This window comes from Sciurus vulgaris (genome assembly GCF_902686455.1).
Source record: "Sciurus vulgaris genome assembly, chromosome: 7".
Classification (NCBI taxonomy): domain Eukaryota; kingdom Metazoa; phylum Chordata; class Mammalia; order Rodentia; family Sciuridae; genus Sciurus; species Sciurus vulgaris.
The window spans coordinates 132,752,606-132,774,537 of NC_136467.1; the positions used below are offsets into that span (position 1 = coordinate 132,752,606).

At 34.4% G+C, this 21,932-nt stretch overlaps 1 protein-coding gene across 1 annotated transcript in view; it reads right to left on the minus strand.

Moving 5' to 3' along the window:
- Positions 1–21,932, minus strand: part of EXOC2 (exocyst complex component 2) — a 219,401-nt gene that overhangs the window by 139,929 nt on the left and 57,540 nt on the right. Inside the window, 4 exon segments of the mRNA XM_079147307.1 lie at positions 10,900–11,018; positions 15,178–15,280; positions 16,013–16,094; positions 16,229–16,374. Of these exon segments, the coding sequence (XP_079003433.1) occupies positions 10,900–11,018; positions 15,178–15,280; positions 16,013–16,094; positions 16,229–16,374 (450 nt within the window).

A 21,932-nucleotide genomic window follows, 5' to 3' on the forward strand; every position in this document is an offset into this window, starting at 1 on the left:
CACACACACACACACACACACACATGTATATGTATATTTGAAAGGAATTATTTTTATAATTGCAAGTATGAAATATATTTGACAAATTATAAACAAGCACAAAATTAGAAAAATATTTTTGAATACTGTATAAATACAAAACAAATTCGGCTTTAACAAGAGAAAAACAGCTGGAAAATTTGTTTAAAAGTTGCAGGAGTTACTTTCTTCAGAACAATACTAGCCACTTCATTTTACCAGTAAGTGTATGGTCCTAGTTTCTACCTCCAGAACCACCAAGAAAAGACTAAGTTGAAATGTGCTATTTTTTCCAGCAACTATGACATTTCTACTAGGTTAAAAATACTAGCTGGGCATGGTAGTGCACACCTGTAATCCTAGCAGCTTGGAAGGCCGAGACAGGAGGATCCTGAGATCAAAGCCAGACTCAACAAAAAGTGAGGAGCTAAGCAACTTAGTGAGACCCTATCTCTAAATAAAATACAAAATAGGGCTGGGGATGCCCCGAGTTCAATCCCTAGTACCAAAAAACAAAAACTTCAGTTTTATGCTTATCTCTAATCAGGAAAGATCTCTCACTAAGCTCACAAACCTAAGGATTTATACTAAAACTCTGAATCCTACAACAATCATTTTTTTTAAGGAAAAAAAAAAAAAAACTGATGTCTTTAAGAAGACTATAGAAAATGTTTATTATACCTAGAATTACATGAAACCTCAGGAATCTCATCACACATTGGTCAAACCCTTTCAACTCAAGCTGTGCAAAGTTTTTTCTATTTTAAATGCAAATAACTGTCAATATTTGTTTAACAGGGTTCTCTACAACATAAAGTGCAGAAGAGATATTCTTAAGGCAAGCCTGCAGATATGGAGCCAGGTGAATAAGTTTACTATATTTTCTCATCCTTTATGCATGTATAGCAAGTTTTCTCACAGTCTACAATAGACTGATCTATAGCCCTGGGACTCTCAGAAGGGCGGCTGACTTCCTCACTGCCCTTAAACACCTTTGAACACATTTTCCTGTGCACAGCAGGTCCTTGTCCTGTGCTGCAGCCTGACCACCCACTGTTGCTTGTTGACCAAACACCCAGGGCCAGAAGCCTCCACAGACAAGCAGGATGGGATTCCTTTCAAGCACACCATGCAGAAGAATTTCAATGCCAAAGCTGTGGTGGGGGTAGGGTGTATTAAGGCAGAATTACAAATTCCTTACAAATTAGACCTGTGTCAACAGATAAACGTGCTCTTTTGGATCTTCTGATTCTCTATATATTTAAAGCTTTAACAGGGACATTTCCTCAATTTAAAAAATCATTTAATCCCAATTAAACCAAGGGAGTCATAGTTAATACACCCTGCTTTACACCATTTTGGATAATCCTTAGCAGGTCCCAGGCCACATTTCTGATGTACATTTCAACACAACTTAAAACAACAGTACAAAAAAGTAAATGTACTTCAAAAGAAAAACTGTTAAGGATGAATTTTCAAGAAGACTTTATTAGCTAACTGCCTAGTTAAGCAAGAACCTTATATTTGTAATATGTAAAATGGGTGAGTAACCAAACAAAAATTTTTAGGCTTTTATTAAGTTCCTATGCTTTTTAGCAGTTATATATAGATTACATAGAAAAAATGTTATCTAGAATATATAAGTAAAATAATTGTTACAAAAATGGAAGAATACAAAATTAAAATACTTGTAATGATCAATATTTTAAAATCACCAAGCACTGCTAGAATTCAGTGTATACTTGATATTCATTGTCAAACTTTTCTTTCCATTAAGAAGAGAGGATGGGGTTAGACATGAAATGGCTACCAGCTGCATGAAGTCTTCCTCCAGATGTACAGTAAGCCAAGGCTGTAGAAAAGAACCAGCTGCTAGGATAACCCACTGAAAAGATCCTTTGACATCAATTTTTTGGCCAGTCTCATCTAAAAGAGATCACTCATTATAAAGTGAATAGAATATATAATAAAACAGAAGATACAAGAGACCTTAACCTAATTCTCACCCATGATATTCAACAGCTGTTATTTTACCACAGGGGATCCAAAATGCTATTCCAAAAGTAAATCAAATTCTTAGCTCCTAGGTTATTGACTTTAGGGGGAGGAAAAGTACCTAAATTACTAGTATTATTAGTCATAATTTGAAACTGGAGAGTAAAATTATTTTTTCAAATTAGATTTTAAAACAATCTACAATCATTATGCTAAAAAAAAAAACCTTGCTGATCTGCATTTTGGCAATTAAAACCATTTATACAGATTTGAACTACTTACTACGAGAGTGACAATTTCTGATGGTATGCATTTCAAATCTAATTTATGTATATTAAATATCAACTTTTTTTTCTTCTTCTTCTTCTCTTTCTCTCTCTTTGAAAAAAAGACCAAAAGAGAAAGGAAACTCAGACTCTTGCTTTGCTAAAAAAAATTAAAAATAAAATTTTGACCGTAATCATAAACTGGTATTTTCCCTTTTTTAAATTCCCTACCCTGAATCTACTTCTCCCTGTATAGCTTCTAAATCTTCAAGCAGGTAAATAAAATACCACTAAGCATTTCATATTCTGAAGCCAATTTTTAAAAGAACGTCACCACAACGTGCAAAAGAACAAGTATATAGATGAATCAGATGTCAGTCCAACTCAGTCCTCAATGTTGGATAGAACTTAGTTGCAAGAAGTAGCAGATGGAAATCAAATTAATATCCCACATCTGTACTTACTACAATTTTGCTTTTATTTGTGGTTTTTTTTTTTTTTTTTTTTTTTTGTAAATGGAAGTTTATCATCATTCATGTAATAAACATTCAGGAGAGAAACTACTTTTTAAATCTCCAGAAATTAAACTTACATAACGGAAACTTCCTAATCTATAACCTCATTATATCAGCTTTAACAAATTACATTAAAAGGTTTAATATATGTATAACAACACCCTTTTGCTGTCTTTTTGACTATAGAAATATGTTTATAGTTCCACAGAAAATTCTATGAATCTGCTGACAGTTTCCTAATGGAGGCTGCCATTTAATTCAGCATACAGGAAGTCTACCTAAACCTGTACTAGAGCAATACCAAAATTATATGTATTAACCCCACTAATTCAAAAAATATATATGTACATATACATATATAATATGTATAACATGTACATACAGATCACAGCTTTATTTTTTTAAATATCGCAAAAAATATAGTCTACTTTTGCTGTGTAAATTCACAAAATTGTAGGCAAATTAAAATAATATAACTTATGTACATATTTTATGAGCTTCAGTTGAAAATATGGCCTTTTTACTTCTTAAGGTCCTTGAAAAAACATTACCATTTTTATTTCTTTCAGCAAGTATTTAACAATCTGTTGAATGTTTGAAATCAAAGAGAAACTGAGCCTTGTATAAATGTATTTCCTTCTGTTGTGAGGTTATTTTTAAGAATCCATTGCTTACTTAAGCTATGGCTCCTATTCTAAATGTCCCCTCTTTTGAGATCCAATTCTAAGATGCCTTTGGCAAGTCTTAGTTAAGCATATTTCTGAAAGAAGGGAATTACTTATCTATGAGAAGGTTGATGGCTTTTTCCTCAAGTTATTAAGACATAGCCAGTCTATATCTGAAAAGTTAAACTCAAACTTGCTTTCAGAACAAAGGAAAAAATACCTTTGAAGGCCACCTTTAAAAATCCTGTTTGACAATGCCAGTAGGGGGTTAACCAAAGGGCTTTTCCTGGCAGGAAACCTAAAGACTTACTCTAATTTTGGACCTATTTCACAGGAATTTCAAGAGACAATTGACACTTCTTATAAGGTGGCTAAGTTTAATGTGTGACAATGATTCAGGGCACAGGGCTGCTTTGAATGCAAGGGACCAGAAGCAAAATGGTTACCCAGTTCAGGCTGGAAAAAACACAGTAATCAAACTCTTCCATCAACATTTAAGCTTTCACACTGGTTTTTAAAATGTTCTCATTAGTTTTATTTTTGTTTTGTTTTCTTTGATTTTGTTTTTTTCCCATCTTTTCCTCCAGTAAAAAAATCAGAAGATCACATTTGGGCTATAGTTACCAGGCCCCAGAAGAGGAGAGAGAAATATTTGGGGATGATGGCCAGGTGTGTTGGAAGGTACAGGGGCAACCTCCTGCTCTGCTTTCCCAGATTGTAACCTGAAGAGCACCATCTGCTAGGGTGGATGTATATTATTACTGTAAAAACTGGAATCTAGAGAAGGGTCTAATGCAGTACTCATAGGAATATCCACCTTACAGCTACCACTGATGCCAAATGCTTCATCTACAAGAGAGTCTTTCTTACAAAAAGGCAGCTTTGTACGTAGGGCTGCGGTCTCTGAACATCTATCATCATCTTTGCTCATGAAATTTTCTCTTAAGACCACAAGACTAAATACAATTAACATTTCTCCTCAAACCACATGCAAAGACTTTTTAAAAAATATTTATATGTTAATTAGAATTTCTTAGATTTGTGCATAAAGACTAGCTTTACTTTAAAAGACACCAAGAATTCTTTTCCTGATGGAAACACTTAAAATTTATCCATTTAGAATTGGGTGGGTTTTATTTCACAAAATTGTCTCAGTTTTTAATCACTGTTCTACCTATGGGTTTACTTAAGCAATTACGACCATTTCATTCCTTCAGTGTTAATAGTCCAAGTACAGTTATTATGATAAAAGAACTGAAGACATACTTTCTTTAGATTTAGAAACCAATAGGCTTTCATTTTCAAAGTATATTCCTGAGACTAACCTAATAAAACCAACACAGCTTTACAACAAAGTATAGATGAAATGCAGGCACTGTCATTTTAGGGATGACCATCTCTAAGCAATTCCTGACAGAACATGAATCACCTTTCCAAAATGCTTGAGACTTCAATGCACAGCTATAGTCAGTTCAAAGAAACCAGCAAGTACCAAGCAAACAAATAAATAAATACTGTGTCACTGAGCAGTGGGGGTCAGATCAAGTCACAAAAGTGGCACGAACTGGGAAATGCTGGCCCTATCTCTTTCCATCCCTGTCCCCATAAGTCTTTGCAACTCTGGTGGGAAGACAGTAGGCCTTCCCAAACATATCTTTAATATTTCCTAGGATGACTTCTAGGTCACTGGATACTTTCTCATTCAACTCCATTTTCTCAACATGTTGACTCTTGGAATGTTTATTTATACTGGATATATAATTTTTAGAGGTCCACTAATTAGGTTTACATAAAATTTCTCCAATAGAATTTAACTAGGTATAAGCATAATAGCACCAAAAGTAACAGAAATTAGAAGCAGCTCATCTAGCTTGGAGAGTTTCAGGCATAGCTCTTCATGATTAACCAAATATCGGTTTGTCTTACCTGCCAGAAAAATGCCAGTTTGTTTTGAAATCATGTTCAGAATCCTGTATGATAAAATATTTGCTCCAACAATGTAACATAGATAAGTGTTGTGTCATTTGCACACTTGCTAGTTCTGCCCTCACTCAAGATACACAGAACTTGGGTTTGTCACCTGGCTTTTCTAGGATTCCTTCATCACACATGAAAGGAACCTACAGTCATCTATTGAATCAGACAATTTCCCTGGTTTCTTCCAATGGAAAGTCCAAATGATATTTTGGGTATCTTCCTCCATATTATCTTACGTTTACATTATATGTAATTAGGATAACCATAAAATGTCTATTAAAATATCTATACAAGGGCTGGGGGTATAGCTCAGCAGTAGAGCACTTGCCTAGCATGTGTGAGGCACTGGGTTCAATTCTTAGCACCACATATAAATAAATGAATAAAATAAAGGACTATCAACATTAAAAAATATATTTAAAAAATCTACACAACAGTTATAAATTATATGAAAGAAAAATTGTATTTATTCCCAGCATACTTATAATTAAGGCAAATATTTATGTAAACACAACCTAACATATATATATATATATATACACCATACATAATTACATTACCTGTGTAAATGTAGGTTAAGTGTATATTGGAGAGATAACATCTGTCCAATGATATATACATATATTAATCATGACAAACAAAAGCATCTAAGTGCAAACTGGTCAAAGTCAAAACATAATTTAACAATGACTGATTCCTCTTCCATTCTAGGAAAGAGTCTACCTACATCTATGACACATTCATCAATTGGTTTTTGACAAGTATAAGTCAAAAAGTGATGGTATCAAAGTACTTGAAAAGAGAGGTGAACAAAAAATTAATAACCCAATCAATAAATGGGCAAAGGAACTGAACAGACACTTCACAGAAGAAATACAAATGATCAACAAATATCTGAAAAATGTTCAACACCACTAGCATTTAGAGAAATGCAAATTAAAGCTATACTGAGATTTCATCTCACCCCAGTCAGAATGGCAATTATCAAAAATACAAGTAAGAATAAAAGTTGGTGAGGACGAGGAAGAAAAGGTACACTCATACATTACTGGTGCAGCTCTGGAAAGCTGTATGGAGATTCCTCAGAAAACTTGGAACAGAACCACCATCTGAACAGTTATCCCACTTCTTGGCATATACTTAAAGGACTTAAAATCAGCATACTACAGTAATGCAGCTACATCAATGTTTATAGCAGGTCAATTCACAATAGCTAGATTATGGGACCAACCAGATGCCCTTCAATAGATGAATGGATAAAGAAAATGTGGTACATATACATAGTGGAATAGTACTCAGCCATAAAGAAGAATGAAATTATTGCATTTGCCGGTAAATGAATAGAACTGGAGGCTATCATGCTAAGTGAAATAAGCCAATCCCCAAACACCAAAGGCTGAATGTTCTCTCTCATATGTGGATGCTGACTCACAATAAGCAGGGGGTGGGTTGGGGAGAGGAGTGGAGGTTCACTGGATTAGATGGGGGTAATGGGGGGAAGGATAGGAGGATAGGAATGGACAGTAGAATGAATCAGACATAACTTTCATAAGTTTATATATAAATACATGACCAGTGTAACTCCACATTATGTAATCCACAAGAATGGGAGGTCATATTCCATGTGGGTATGATATATCAAAATATATTCTACTATTCTACTGTCATGTATAACTAAAAAGAACAAATAAAAAATTACCAAAAAAAATAGAGGTGAAATTAAACTGTTTCTGAGTTTAAAATTAAATGAACATTTTATAACAACAAATTGTTGGATGATAATATTGGATGACAATTTTTCTAAATTGGACAATTTTAAAATTGTATGACAATTTTGAGAAGACTCCTTATCTCTGAAAAGTAAATACTGAATTAGCTATGGATGAAATGATGTGACCCACTTCAACATAATCCAGAATGGGATGGCTCATAACTGCTGAAGTTATGGTGGGTTCATAGAAAATTATTCTATTATCTCTTCTGCTTTTTAAGTATGTTTGGAAGGCTAAGCATATATAGGTCAGTGGTACAGCACTTGCTAGCATGTGCAAAGCCCTGAACCCAGTTCTCAGCACCAGGTAAAACACATATATACACATACAGAATTTGAGAACCTCCAGAATGAAACTATTAAACTGCTTCTGACCTGAACACAAAAGACCACACTATTCTTCCAATTAAAAGGTTCTTATATATTAGGGTTACCTAAATTATTTCTATTAGTAGCATTTACTAATAATGAAAAAGGGAACAGTTAAGCATGAACATCAAAATAAAATTAAATTAAAATACAACAAAAATTGACCAATTAATTTGGGAAATCTACCCTGTATTGTCATGAAATTTACAGAATAAAATCAAAGTGCTAGAACTTACTATGTTTTACTTTTAAGGCAAAAGACTAACTTATGAAAATAACTTCAGGTATAGGTGTAATAATAACATACATAAAACTTCCTGGGATTTTTCTAATTTCAAAAAGTCTATATGTTGTCTTTTATAAATAACAGACATATCCCAGAAATTCAAATATTTTCATACCAAATTATGTATTCAGAATGTTTCCTATATGCATAAGAGGAAAATTCCTTGTCAGATCACATATCCTGTGAACACAGTTGTCGTATTTATCATCAACTTTGATGGAGAGGGATAGCATTTACTGAGATGTAGGAGGAGTCTGTAATACTTCTCTACCCACAATCTAGAGAGCAACAGTAGTCATTTGGGTTCAACTGAGGTATCATGCCCTGTAAGGACACTTCTTTGTACTATCTGCCAGTCAGCCTGTATTCCTGTAATACGGTTTCATAAAATTCTGCACTCTACACTTCATAACCCATTTTACAATTATAATTAAACACATACCTATATGATTTCAAAAATCATCTTAGGCTGTAAGATCTAAGAAGCTTCCTCACCATAGCACTTCTAGCCCCTAGCACAAAAACCAGTGCACCAATGATCAACTATGGCTGCAGCTGACTCACCAGGAAGCTTGAAAAATACTGCCACCTGGTCTCACCTTCAGGATCTAATGCAATTGGTATGGAATTGATGGGTGCTAGATTCTGGAAATCTAGGAATTCTGATGTGTAGTCAAGGTTGAAAGCCTACTGAACAAGTAGACTAAAAAATTACTTGTTAAATCTACAGAGAAATGAATGTGTTAAGTCAGTCTTAAGTATTCTCAAAGACTAAGGTCTCTGTGTCTCATTTGCTGTCATTTTCCTTCACTACAAATGTAAAATAATTAATGATATTAATAAAAATTTTGACATGGCATCAGCAGAGATATTCATGCTTTCTGAAATATAAACTTAAAAAAGAACAAGAATTAAAACTGAAAAGTACTCGAATCCAAGTCAAATAATTCATGACAAAATGATGCTACAAATAAATACAGGCAACCTCACTGTTACTGTCTTTCTGGGCCAGGACTGTTATGTTATTTCACCTAACTCTTCTGGGACCTGAAGATCACTACTCCTCTCATTTGATGTCATTTACTCAGGAGCTCAGGCTGCTGACACTACACTTGCCAAGGTCACCAACAGCAGCCTTGGTGCTCAATCTAGAGGACACTTTACTGTCACCTTCCACTTCAACTTAAAAACCTCAATAAAAAACCTTAAAAACCTCTCCTTTTGGTTTTATGACTCTATGCCCTCCTTTTTCCATCCTGCCCTGCCTGATAACCAACCTTTCATCATCCCCTTTCCAGGTTTCTCTTCTACTAGCACCTCAGGATTCTATTCTTGGTTTTCTTTTTTCTTTTTTTTTTTTTTTTTTTTAATTTTTTTGAATGAGTACATCAACTCTTAAGCACCATCCATGTGTAACCACACCCAAATCCCTAGCTCCCTAAGTACAAATTCCTTCTAAGTATCTCTACTTGCATGACAGACAATTCCAAATCCACTTATCCAAATCCAAGGGGTGAAAAATCACTTCTTTCCTCTAAATTCCCTAACTCGATGGCACCTCCATACTAGTAAGTTACCATAGTCAGATGTCTGAGAGTTATCTTCATCCCCTCCTCCTCATTCTTCCAGCACCTAGGCCTATCTATCTATTTTCGAAACAGTCCTGGAACCCACACACTTTACATTTTCACCACCTCCATGCTAGGTCAGATGCCAGAATTGTCACACTAGGCTTTAACCAGCTTTCCTGATTTGGTCTTACCACCCATCGATTCTGTACATGAAAGCCAGAGTCATCACCTCTTTAAAAATAAGTTTAATCATGTCTTTCCCCACTTGAAGTCCTTCAATGTCTTCAGCACTGCCCTCTGTATAAAGTCCAAACCCCTCAAAGCAGTTAATAAAGTCAATTATCTGTTACATCCTAACTCCAGTCTCAGTTCCTCCAATTTTAATCACATTCTTAGTGATGACATTCAAGTCATGCAAAATTCAGTGGCTTTCCCTTGTCCAAAATCTGGTACTCTTTCTGGAATGCTCTTTAACTCTTTCTTCTATTTGAAATCACTAACACAGGAAGCCTTCAGATCTCCAAGTTGATGTCATTTCTTTCATATCTTAGAATATCATTTCCCTAACCTCAAAAACCCTGGATTAGAGCCTATTCCTAAGTACTAAGACAGCACTAAAAACTTCCCCAATCTTAAAATGTGGCAGAGTGCACAGTATGCTAATAGTCAACCAGAATGTCTCCTCCATGATGTTGTAAACCTGGATGAACTAGGCCCTTGTTGGTTATATTGACCATCACAACATCTAGAGCATGGTAGGCATTCAATATATTTAATATTTGTTGAATGCCAGCATTATACAAATAAGTTGATATAAATCTCTTCAAACTTGCCTAAGGGACTTTGCTCAAGTGGTTCCCTCTCTCAGGTTGGATGAAGTCTCTCTAGTAAGCCACTTCCAATTCTTAGATAATATGGACCATTCCAGAGACACTTTCCTAAACCAGCCATCTGAAGCATTTTCCTCAGTTACTCCCCCTCAGAACACCCTGTTGTTTTCCTTTTTATCACTTGTCTCAATGTTTTTAATAAGTTACAGGCTTAATACCTTTCCCTTCCTCTGTCAGTGAAATCAATGATGCATAGCTTGGGTCTTATTCATCACTATCTAGTACTTGGAATTTGTCTGGTACACTTACTGATCAGCATATATCTAATGAAACAATAAGTGAGACTAACACTTATCTAGAATTAATGTCATTTCTAAAGCATTATGCTGTCTCTGATGAAATTTTAAATGTTCCTTATAACAAACCTTTGTCAATACTGTTACTTGGCCACAAAAACAAACATATTAATTTTGCTCTTCCCTGTTCTGTTCTAAAATGAGGGGAGGGGCTGACAACAAGAAGACAGGTACACATACTAAGAAAAGCAGGTAATCATTGCCTTAATCATTCAGTATTCCTGAAGAGTATTAAAGTGACATAAAGAAACAGTATATAAATCAGAAAAGAAGCCCTTGCCTTTCAAGTCTTTCACATAGCCTTCTTTGCAGTTGTGCATGAGCTGAATGATCCACTTGTGCTGGGCTCCAATGCATTGCCAGGCAGGGTCTCCAGATGCATGAAGGTCAGAGAGATACCTGAAAAAAGCAAGCCCAAGACTTTCTCTGTTATAAGTGAGGGCAAAAAGAAAATCAAGCATATTTTAAAATCATTACCTTCTTTTAAAGAAAAACTAATTTTTTATTAATGAGTAAAGCACTTCTCAATATTAGTTTTTTTTCAATATTAGTCTTTAATGTCTAGTTCTCAAATAAGATCAAATTTCTCTTAATACAATATTAATAACAAAACTAATTTTAATTGGCTCTTTGTATAAAGATAACTAAAAAGATAAAGTCAACTTGACAAAGGCCAAGTGATCCTATGGACGTGGTGAGAATTTTTCTTTATATCTACATTTAGTTCTCAGAGTGTTCTTATTCAGTTTGAAGTCATTACATTAAACACAGGGGAAGGAAGCAGAGAACGAGGTAAATAACTGCAGTTTGTTTTTTTTAATTCCTTTCTGGTATTAAATACAGCCACTAGGTGGCAGTGTGACACTGCTTACTAAGAGAGCTGAAACAACACTGCTTTCTATAGAAGGTATTTGGTGACAAACTAACTCATGACCAAGAAAGTATTTTTCTAGAATATATAATATAGATGAATATTTTCTTATTTTTAAGTAATTTTAAGATATTTAATGTCTTTGCATATAATATACCCAAACCCATATAGACACTTTAAATACATTTCAGTTAAAATTTTTCTATCAAACAGTATTTAAAATATGGCATTCATACCTCACAAATTATATGAATATAACAAGTTAAATTCAATTAAATCAAGTCAAAAAGCATGTCTGAATGAATTTATTATCTTAAAATTATCCTTAAATGATAAGACTGTCCTTTGTCTTGGGGTTAAAGATTTTTGGTCAATGGTGAATGTTCATTAAGAGTTACAAGCTGTGACCTCCAGCCAAATTTCAATCACTCAGGAACATGCCTGATGTTCCTTCCCCATTTTTTCAGTAGCCGGTACTCATTACTCAGACATCTCAATTAGCAGCTAATTAAAGGAGAAACAAATCAATTTTGTAATAAGCTAGCAAAGAAGATGCTGAGAAGAAATCTGACATGGCATTTAGAAACTATCCACACCAACCCTAACCTTCACAAGCTAATAGATTCCTGTTTCTCAGGAGGTATGGGCATTTGATCATCTGCAGAAGGGCCACTTGACAACATAGAGCACACTGCACTTGACAGGCTGCCTGCCCCTCTCCTCAGTATGACTGTGGATAGCCTGCAAACAGGCTGTGTGTCAGAGTTGACAAAGAGACAAGTCAATTAAAAGGAAGAAATTTACTAAGACATCATCCAAGACTCCTTATCTGAGAATAACCTCCTAACAATCTAACAAATTAAATTTAGCTTAGCACAGGGAATTCATTCCAAAGCTTTCAAAAACCAATCTGTTTCTTCCTCTCACACAGGCTTTCCTCTTTTATTATTTGAAATATGAATAAAACAAACAATATATTGTGTATATTCTTCCCAAAGAGCATGTGCTTCTTTCTTGGGGGGAGTAATTTATTTCAACAAGCTCCCTAAATAGGCTTGTTATGCCTCTATATATTTCTGCAAAACTCACTTCTAATGCTTTTACTCACGTACCCCTCAAATTTGATGTTAATAGCAATATTCTTTTAGAGAAATGGCTTCCATCTAATTTTTAAACTGAACAGGAATGCAGATGGCCCATTATTAGGGCTATTTCTCCAGCAACACAGCAAGAAAAATCAACAAGCTTGTCTACATATAGTAACTTTTAAAATTATAAGTCTCCTTAGCATGTTGATCATGTCCTTATAAAATTTAATCATAATCCTCTCTCTCATCTCATTGATAAGTATATTAAAGGAGCTTAGAAGCATTTTGTTAAAAAAAGATAAAACTGTTCTCTCAGAAATTCTAGAGAATATTTCAGTTCAGAGGACAAGAGCTTGTTTCACCCTCTTCCAGTAAGTTTCTCATCTTTCAGTATGAAGCTTAAAACTAATAGTTTCATTACAAAAATCTTTGTTTAGAATTATGATGTTTAAAACTACACAGGAAAAGAGACTTTGTATGAAGGTTTTTGAGGGAAAACATTCCAAAGATGATGAACATAGGCTTAATATTTTAAAATCTAAGTTAAAGTTTTAAATTCTATATTCTGATATGATTTTTTACCAATTACCAGGAACAGGATCACAATTACATGGGAAGGAGTAAAAGGAGCTCATTTCTTGCTAAGGTTAATAAGTTCCCTACCAGATCAAGACAGAACAAGAAGTGAAAATAATCAGGAAGTCGTTCATTTGATAAAATAATGAATACAAAAGTAAGACAGTCCAGCATTAATCTGATTTTTACTTCTACTATGCATAACATGAATCATGTAATACTAACACCCTGTATTTGTGTTGATGATAAAGCTTTCTCCATTCCCACCTGTGCTCATAGCACTGTTTTTTACAACTCAACAGATACTTGACTTGGTTCTGATTTTATTTTCTACTTATTAATAGCTAAAATTTTAATTAGAAAAAAGTAACCAAATTGCTTAGTGTCTTCTCAAAGCATCAGGAATAAAATAATGATTAAAATGGGTCAACTGTTGTTGACATTCTTGTTTTTCCTTTAAAATGATAAGGAAAAAAAGCAGTGAAATATACCATCTAAAAGCATCTCTTTTGACACTATCATCTTTTAAATGATGTTCAGTAATTAAAACCTGGTCATGTGAACTGCACATCTGTTATCCATATAGACAGTAATTTACCTATAAAGAAACTGCATACTCTGTAAAGTTTAATATATTACTGTAGGGAAATTTAACATAACAGATGAACAACTAAGTGAATCCATAGAGAACAACCAGTGAAGTAGCAGAAGGAACACAGAAAGTAAGAATCAGGGACCTGCCACTCGTCAGCGTATGTCCTGGACAAGATGCTACACCTTACCAAAATTATTTTTTATATGTAGAATATAAAGCAATTGGATAACTAACATGTAATTTATTTCCAACTTTAAATTTCTACAGTTACATAAGCCAGGAAAGTCCGCTGTATACATTCTTTCCTTAAGGAGACAGCATGGAAAAAAACCAGCATAGGCTTTGAAACCAGACCAACAGTAGAAATAATCCTGTGTGTGCTAGATGTGCTGTGTATGCTGGGCAAGATTTGGTTTCTTGACCTGTGTAACAGGGACAATGCAAGTACCCTTTGGTTAAAGAGGAAACACAGAATGCACCCTGTGCAGCACCCAGGCACAAGGCACACGTTCTGTAGTGGCAGTACTGGAACAGTATAGTAATGTTCCCTGTGTCCTATTCCCCAAGCCTCTACTCACCTTCCTACTGGACAGCACTAGTGACACTGGCTCATGATCCCATGATCTCCCTCATCATTAGGACGAGGTCTGAGTGTAGACTCTTGACCTCTCCACAACTGCATATACAGCAGCTTTTAGACCAGATCCTTTTCCTATGCCTGGAGATTATTTTCAATGGTCACATGATGATCACAGCCAAAGGCACAAATGCCTAGAGTTAACAACAGTGAACAGCTAGTTCCCACCATGAGATACCGCTTCCTCCTGAGGATTCTTCATATCCTTGTGACATCCATCTCTTTTAATATTATTTCTATTTTTTGAAAAGTACTTCTATTTAGTAACTTTATTCCTCTTACTGATCATTAAAAGCCTGTAATCAGATAGATATACAAGGGAAAAATCTTCCAGAACTTTCTTCACTATTGAGTCACGGGATACTCCTGTGGAATGAATAATTTCTCACACAGTGTAAAACAATATTCTCTTTAAACCATATGTGGAGCCCCTACTTCAGGAACTATGGTATTTACAGGGCATGGCCCCATACCATCCCACAAGGTTAGGTAACCCACAGGAAGAAGAGGTGACTAAGCAGTCGGGTTACTTTTCCTTTGCCAAACTGGCAGGATTTTCTAGCTCTAAAAAAAAAAAAGTGAGTACTATACAACTATTCCCAATTTGTTATTATTTAAAAGAATCTTAGTGTCCTACACCAAATATCCCTAAATTTCTGCTATTTGGCTTCCCTTTCACTATTTCATCAGCAATCCACTAATTTCCCCCAAATTAGTTTTACAGGTTACACAACATATCCAACAACAAAACAGATTAAGGTGATTCCTCAGAATTCTTGAAAAAGTTTTACCTTATATAGCGTTTCTGATCATGTAAAGTTGATGGTGTCTCAAGCAATTTATCCAGAAGTAATTCTCGTAAAGCTTCTATTCGTGTTTCTACTTCAGCATAATCTATTTTTAAAAAGAATATACAAGATTTGCAAAATTTAAATTTAAAATCAAATTTCAGAAAGCAGAATAGTGGTTCCTTTTGACTTTTGAGAAGAAGCACTTTGGAAGTGATCAAAACACCATCTTAAGTGTGTACATGGGCATGTGTATTTGTCAGAATTAAATGATATATAACGTACAGTCTATACATTTTGGTAAACATAAATTTTGCCACAGTAAAGAAATAAACATGATTTCTGAATCCTTATGAATTTCATTTTTTAATTTAATAAACCCTATAATATTTCTAATTGATAAAGAGTTTAACTATAAGACATTTTAAACTTTTCTAACTTTTTGTAAATACAGTATTAGAAATAATTTCAAAAGGTGTTGTTGGGTTTGCTCTAAACAAAAAAATTAGGATTCATAAATAGCTTGTTCTTGCCACAGAGAAAAGACTATGTGACTTTATGTCTATAAGATAATACTTGCATTGCTTCTTTCTGGTAAGAAAGAGTTTTAATAGAACTGATTAGCAGCAAAGAATGTCCAAGAATCATCAGGTTGCTCATTTTCACTGCATCACAGAAAGAAAATCCATAATGTTATTTTTTAAGTAATTGTTTTACATTTTAAAAGAACATCATATAAACAAAATCTAAAATGCATGTAACATTCTTTATAGAACACATTCCTCATTCTTCCTGTAAAAGGAAAGTAGAAGATGTAGAAGTAATAAACAAATCTTACATTTCTTGAAAACTTGCACCTCCGTTTTCCCAAAGAGTGACTTGGCCTTTTCATAATCATTAATAACCACATCATAGTCTCCCTTTAAAATAAAGAAACATTTTGGAGACCGTCAATAAAGCAAAATGAAGACATTTGGTTAACATTAAAACAAATTAACAAACTTTTAAAATTTATGACATTTATTAACTGTTAGTACATAAATATTTTCTCTACCTTTTGAATATTCCTTTCAATATTCAGAGGAAGATTGAAGAGAAACTTAAATCGTTGAAGTACATTGAGTGCATTTCTAGTGGAATCTGCCTTGTCCTTACGACCTAACACCTCTTGAAATAACGTGTCCGCAGTATTACTTGCTCCTGTTTTTAAAGGAGAAAAAGAAACTTATATAAAAGCTAATTTGAATCAGAAAATGTGTAACTGAGCACTAGAAACAAAATCTGAGATAGCTATTATAACTTTACAGTAAAACACAATAGACTATTTTTTAAGTTAGCTATATTGGAAATCTTTTACAGTTTTTTAAAGTAAAATTTCCATTTTGCCTGCTAAGTCTTTTCATATGTTAAAAATGGTACCTAATTAAAAACAACTATACTTGCCATGCCCAAATAAATTCTCCCACATGAACTTGTATTTATTTTAGTTACTCTTTTAAATGTTATTGCAATTATGGGCCCTTAGGTTATATCATTACTTCAGACAATAAGAGTAAAACACACATACACATGTGTGCACATACACATGCACATTAGTGAAATTCTATGAATTCAGCATCTACATATGGGATGATAAACAAAACAAGGAAAATACTTTTCAGAAAAGTTGTTCAAAAGAAGTAATTTTAAAACTAATCTTATTTCTTGATAGAATTATCTCCTATGTAGCAGGCACAGAAAATTATATACTCAACTTAAAATGACAAACTTTAATACAGTATCGTTAATATTTCTTAAATCAGCTAATTCTTATAAAGTTATACATGAACATTTCATGAGAGTTTTTTTTTTTCCCCAAAAAGACTTCAAATTATATGGATCTCTGTAATAAAAGAGCTGCTTTAGCTAAAGCAAAATTTGCAAATACAAAAAACAGTTTAAATTTTGCAACTTGTGAATTATTTTTAATTAGCCACAAGGAAAGGAGAGAGAAAGGATAAACTGTTTTTGGCTGTTTGATTGCTGCTTGTAAAAAGTTTCTACATTATCTGGTCTAGTGACTATACTTTAAGCAAAGATGAAAAAATTACCTCAGTCTCACTGGGTGGCTTGCATGCCATATCCTCTGGTCCACACTGTGGGTGGCCTGATCGTGTTAAAAGTCGTCTTTGTAACATGATTGTTTTATCTAAATAATGTTTAAATTCTGTTGAAATTTTAAAGGCCTGATATAAAAACTCTGTTTGGTCAAGATAGCTGTTTTCACCACATGCTATTTAATGTAGACTGCTAAATTTCTACTATAAGATGAAGAAAAATACATTTTCTTCTCGCCACCAAACCACATAATAGAGACTAAATGAATATCTGAAATCGGATTAGGGTTAAAACTTTCTGTCTTCAAGGGAAATTATTCTAAATAATATAATATAAAAAATATAAACCTAAGTTGAGGCTTCATAAGTGAATAGATGCAAGTAGAAATGAATCTTTTTTAAAAGGTTGCTTACTTATATGTAGGTTTTAAATATTAAGTAACCAAGCATTTTTTTTTTTTCCTGTTCAATGAGTGGAAGAATTTAGAGCAAGCAAGGTAGAGTTCAAAATTTGATTTTTCTCATTTTATTTTTAAAGTAATAAAAAATCATCAACTTGGGTTCAATCCCCAGCGCTGCAAAAACAAACAAACAAACAAAAACTAATAATTAAATTAAACCCTAAAAAAAGTATGAAAACAAAAACATGAAAAAACACTACTTATAATTAAATAAAACAAAAGCATCTTACACAGAAAAGTTTATAGACAGAAATTGTAAACTTAACATCATAATTTATATGGAAATGTATGCATTTATATATGAAGGATTTTAATTTGTGAGATACTGAGAAGTTAAGTAGACAACTTGTCAATAAATATTATTCTGCTGTGAATTTTACTGCATTCACAATAAAACAGTAGTTCATGACTCTGATAACTGAAAGATACATCCACTAACAAAATACTGGTGTAACAAATACAGTGTAACCAAGATTTGCACAGCAGATAAAAATCACCGGCAGCTCACAAAATGAATTGTTATGTCTTTCTTCCCTAGGGCTACTAATTAGAAAACAAAACTACTACACAAAAGGGGCACACTTCATATGTGGGCTGTTGTTACAAATAACACCATCAGGAGAGCATCCCCAGACATCCAGCAAATATTCCCTGTGTGTAATGACCCATACACACCTCCCTCTACATTCTCACACCAAGAACATCCAATTTTAAGGCAGTTGGTAGTATCCAGTGTGTGACCACAGAACAAAACAGAATCTGATGGTCATAAGAACCATGACTTTGGCCTTACAAGTCAAAGAACAAGTTTTGATCCTATACCTGAAAAGGTCTTTCTCCTCACCCAGGGATGATGTCAATACCAGCTAAACTGGACAGTAACCATCACTGTCTCGGTTACACACAATTCCCAAGAACTAACAGCAATGCTGTTGCAACAACATGCCAGCTGCCACTATTATGGTTGGGTTCACTGAACAGTAAAACTTTTCCACAGGACAACATGGAAAGAAACATCACTTTCCCATTGCATACTAACTTCATACTCAGACCTGCTCAATGATCTATCCCTAATACACATAAAAAAAATATTTAATTGTGTCAGGAACTCCTGTCATCTACAAAATCTAGTCCTGTAATTCCAAGGTGTCTTTTAATTTCAAGCATATTTATTTAAAGTAAACATTATGCTTTCTCTTATTTCAAAGTGACCTTATAAGTCCCTTTTTCAGTATTGACACTTGAGACAGTAGATCTTAGAAGTGATTTTTAATCTGTGTTTTCCCCTTCCTGGAACTTGCAGGGGTCGAAGCAGGATGGAAGGAGTGTCCCCACCACAGCACAATTTATCCCAGGAATAGGTAAACCAAATGAGACTAGAAAATGAAACTTGCAGACACTCAGGAAGATTAAGGTAACCCTAAAGTGTATATTCACATTTATAGCAAAATCAGGCCCACAGAGAGAGATCTAACAATCTGCTTTGGGTGTCTCATTTTAACAGATTATGGAAAATCACTAGATAGGCACCTGCCTAACATAATGTTATTACGTGAGCAGCATCATAAACAATATTTAATGCATGTTTACAACACCATGTAACAGCCACTACAGCTCTAAAAAAAAGGACACACAACTAGAACCCTGGGGATGAAAAAGAGTTGCAGTGGGTGCATACACTCTCAAGAGTAACCTGCTCACATCTCTCCCCCTTCTTTTCAAGTCAAGTTTGGGAAATGCTAAAATTGAGGTTGGTTTTCTTTTTCCTTTTTGAATGTCACTTGTTAAATATTTACAAGCCAACCACTAAATAGACATCAGTTTCTTTTTTACAGACTTGACTCTTACATATATTCTTTAGTTTCCTAACCACCTGACCTGGTTATTTTAATTTGACACATAGTTCTTTAGTTAAATCATTCAATCCTATTACTTTAACCACCATCCCTATGCTAGTGACAAATCTGTATCTCAAAATGTGTCTGTAAACTTAAGACTAAGCTTTAAAAATATTTTCACTAGACATAAAATAATGACAGTTAATCAATGAACACTTCCTCTATGCTAGGTGCTATTCTTAAAATTTTACATGTATTTTACATTACACTTATTTATGTTTATCCAAGACCGGCACTATTTTTACCCCCATTTTAAAGTAGAGGCAATTGACATAGGTTCTTCCACTTATCCCATATGACAGCAGTGAGAGCTAAAAAGATACTCACTGAAGTGACCCTTAACATCTGAGATTTTTATGTTATAAATTTATGTTATAAATTAAACTGAATTTTTTTCCTCTCTACTTCCTCATGCCCCAAATCTGTTCCTCCTTTCTCCAGAAGACCAGAAAACAAGTCATCACTAATCACTTCCTTTTTCTTACTTCCCACCTCAAACCAGAGACAAATACTGCTATCCTTATCTCTTTAATGTTTCTCCCCTGCTGCTGGCTCTACTTTACCCACCTGTTTTGGTGGGGAGTCCTCATAAGGTCACACCTTACATTACTGTTATGGACTTTCCCTGCCTTCAGTGCAGCTCCCCTCTACAGATGGCAAACTGCTCTTTCAAAAATCTCATCACATCAGTCCCTTATTAAATTCCTCCAATCACTCACCACTAGTCTTCAGGATAGAGACAAATTCCACACTAAGGTACAGAGAGATTATATTGAGCAAGCCCCGTCTCCCTCATAGCACTACACAGCAGGCATTACAGATACTGCATCCCACCTCCTTTCTGAAGTCACTACCTTCTCCCTCATGCTGCTAATCCTTCTAGGATCTGTAACCATCTCTGCTGAGCTTCCCACTCATCAACCTCTGCCTGTCTGGCTACTTCCTACTTCCCTTTTAAGGTGCACATGACCAACATGATATTCTCTCCACTTCACTCTACTATTTTCCCCCAGGGCTGGGAGTAGAACCCAGGGCCCTCCACTTTTCACATGTACACTCCAGATATACCCCAGGATTACTACCAGCAGAGTATTATTACTGCAGAGTACTGTCACATTATAATCCAATCACCTGCTTTAGTGTCTGTATTTGTCTATATTTTCCAAGATGTTATAAACTTTTAGAAGAAAAATACAAGTTTTATCTTTATCCCTGGGATAAAACAAAAGTATGCTCAATAAATGCTTACAGAGCAAGAATTAAAATATCAGTCTGAATCAATGAGCAGTATTGTTTTTACCCAGAGAGGTAGCACAGTAAAGTATAGAAAAGTCACGTTTTACACAATGTGTGGGACCATGAATAGTGGCTGGTATGCTGAAACCCAACAAAGTGATCTTAACAACGGGAAAATCACAGTCCCCCCAATTTAACAATGGTTCCCCTTAGGATTTTTCAACTCTACCACAGTATGAAATTGATAAGTGTTCTATAGAAACTATACTTGAAATTTTAAATTTGGATGTTTTCCCAGGCTAGCAATATGCAATCAGATGCTCTCTTGAGATGAATAGGCGGCAGCAGAGAGATGTAGCTCCCAGTCTGTCCCACCATCATGAAGTTGTTAGGTGCAATAAATGCGCATTCAACTTAATGATGAGCTTATGAGAACATGAACACATCTTAGGTCAAAGAGCATCTATATAATTCTCTAAGACATCTAAAAATGTTTGTTTAAACATTAAAACTTACATGCCATTAATTACAAATGAATAGGAAAAATAAAAATTATAAAACTAACTTGCTTATTAGTATCCAGGTTAAAATATTAGAAACAATGAGAAGCGTTTTATTCCTTTTTAGAACTTATAAGACTTCTTGCTTTTTTTGGTCCTAAAATTTACAATATATATCAAACATCGTTTTAATACTTTGACAAATTATCTTCTTTCCAAGTGTAAATCAGTTTCCAACATTTCAACCTTTGCACTTTTAATCTTGTGAAATATCTCTGAGGGTGCTTTTAAGCATCACTTCCCTTGGGACATTTCCTGTGCTTCACAAGCACTTCTCTTAGTTATGCTGGTAAGATCACCTTCACTGAGTTCCTCCAGAGACACAGCTCCGGTCGTGAACAGCAGCAGGGTCATTGCCACCATCACCATCTTCCCTAACTCCATTTATGTTGGATCTGAATTTCACTCACAGTGTCATCACATTGTGTTGTTTGATACATTTTCTTCTTATGAACCAGTTACACAATTCCAGTGAATATACTGCAGTAACCAAAACCTGAACTATGT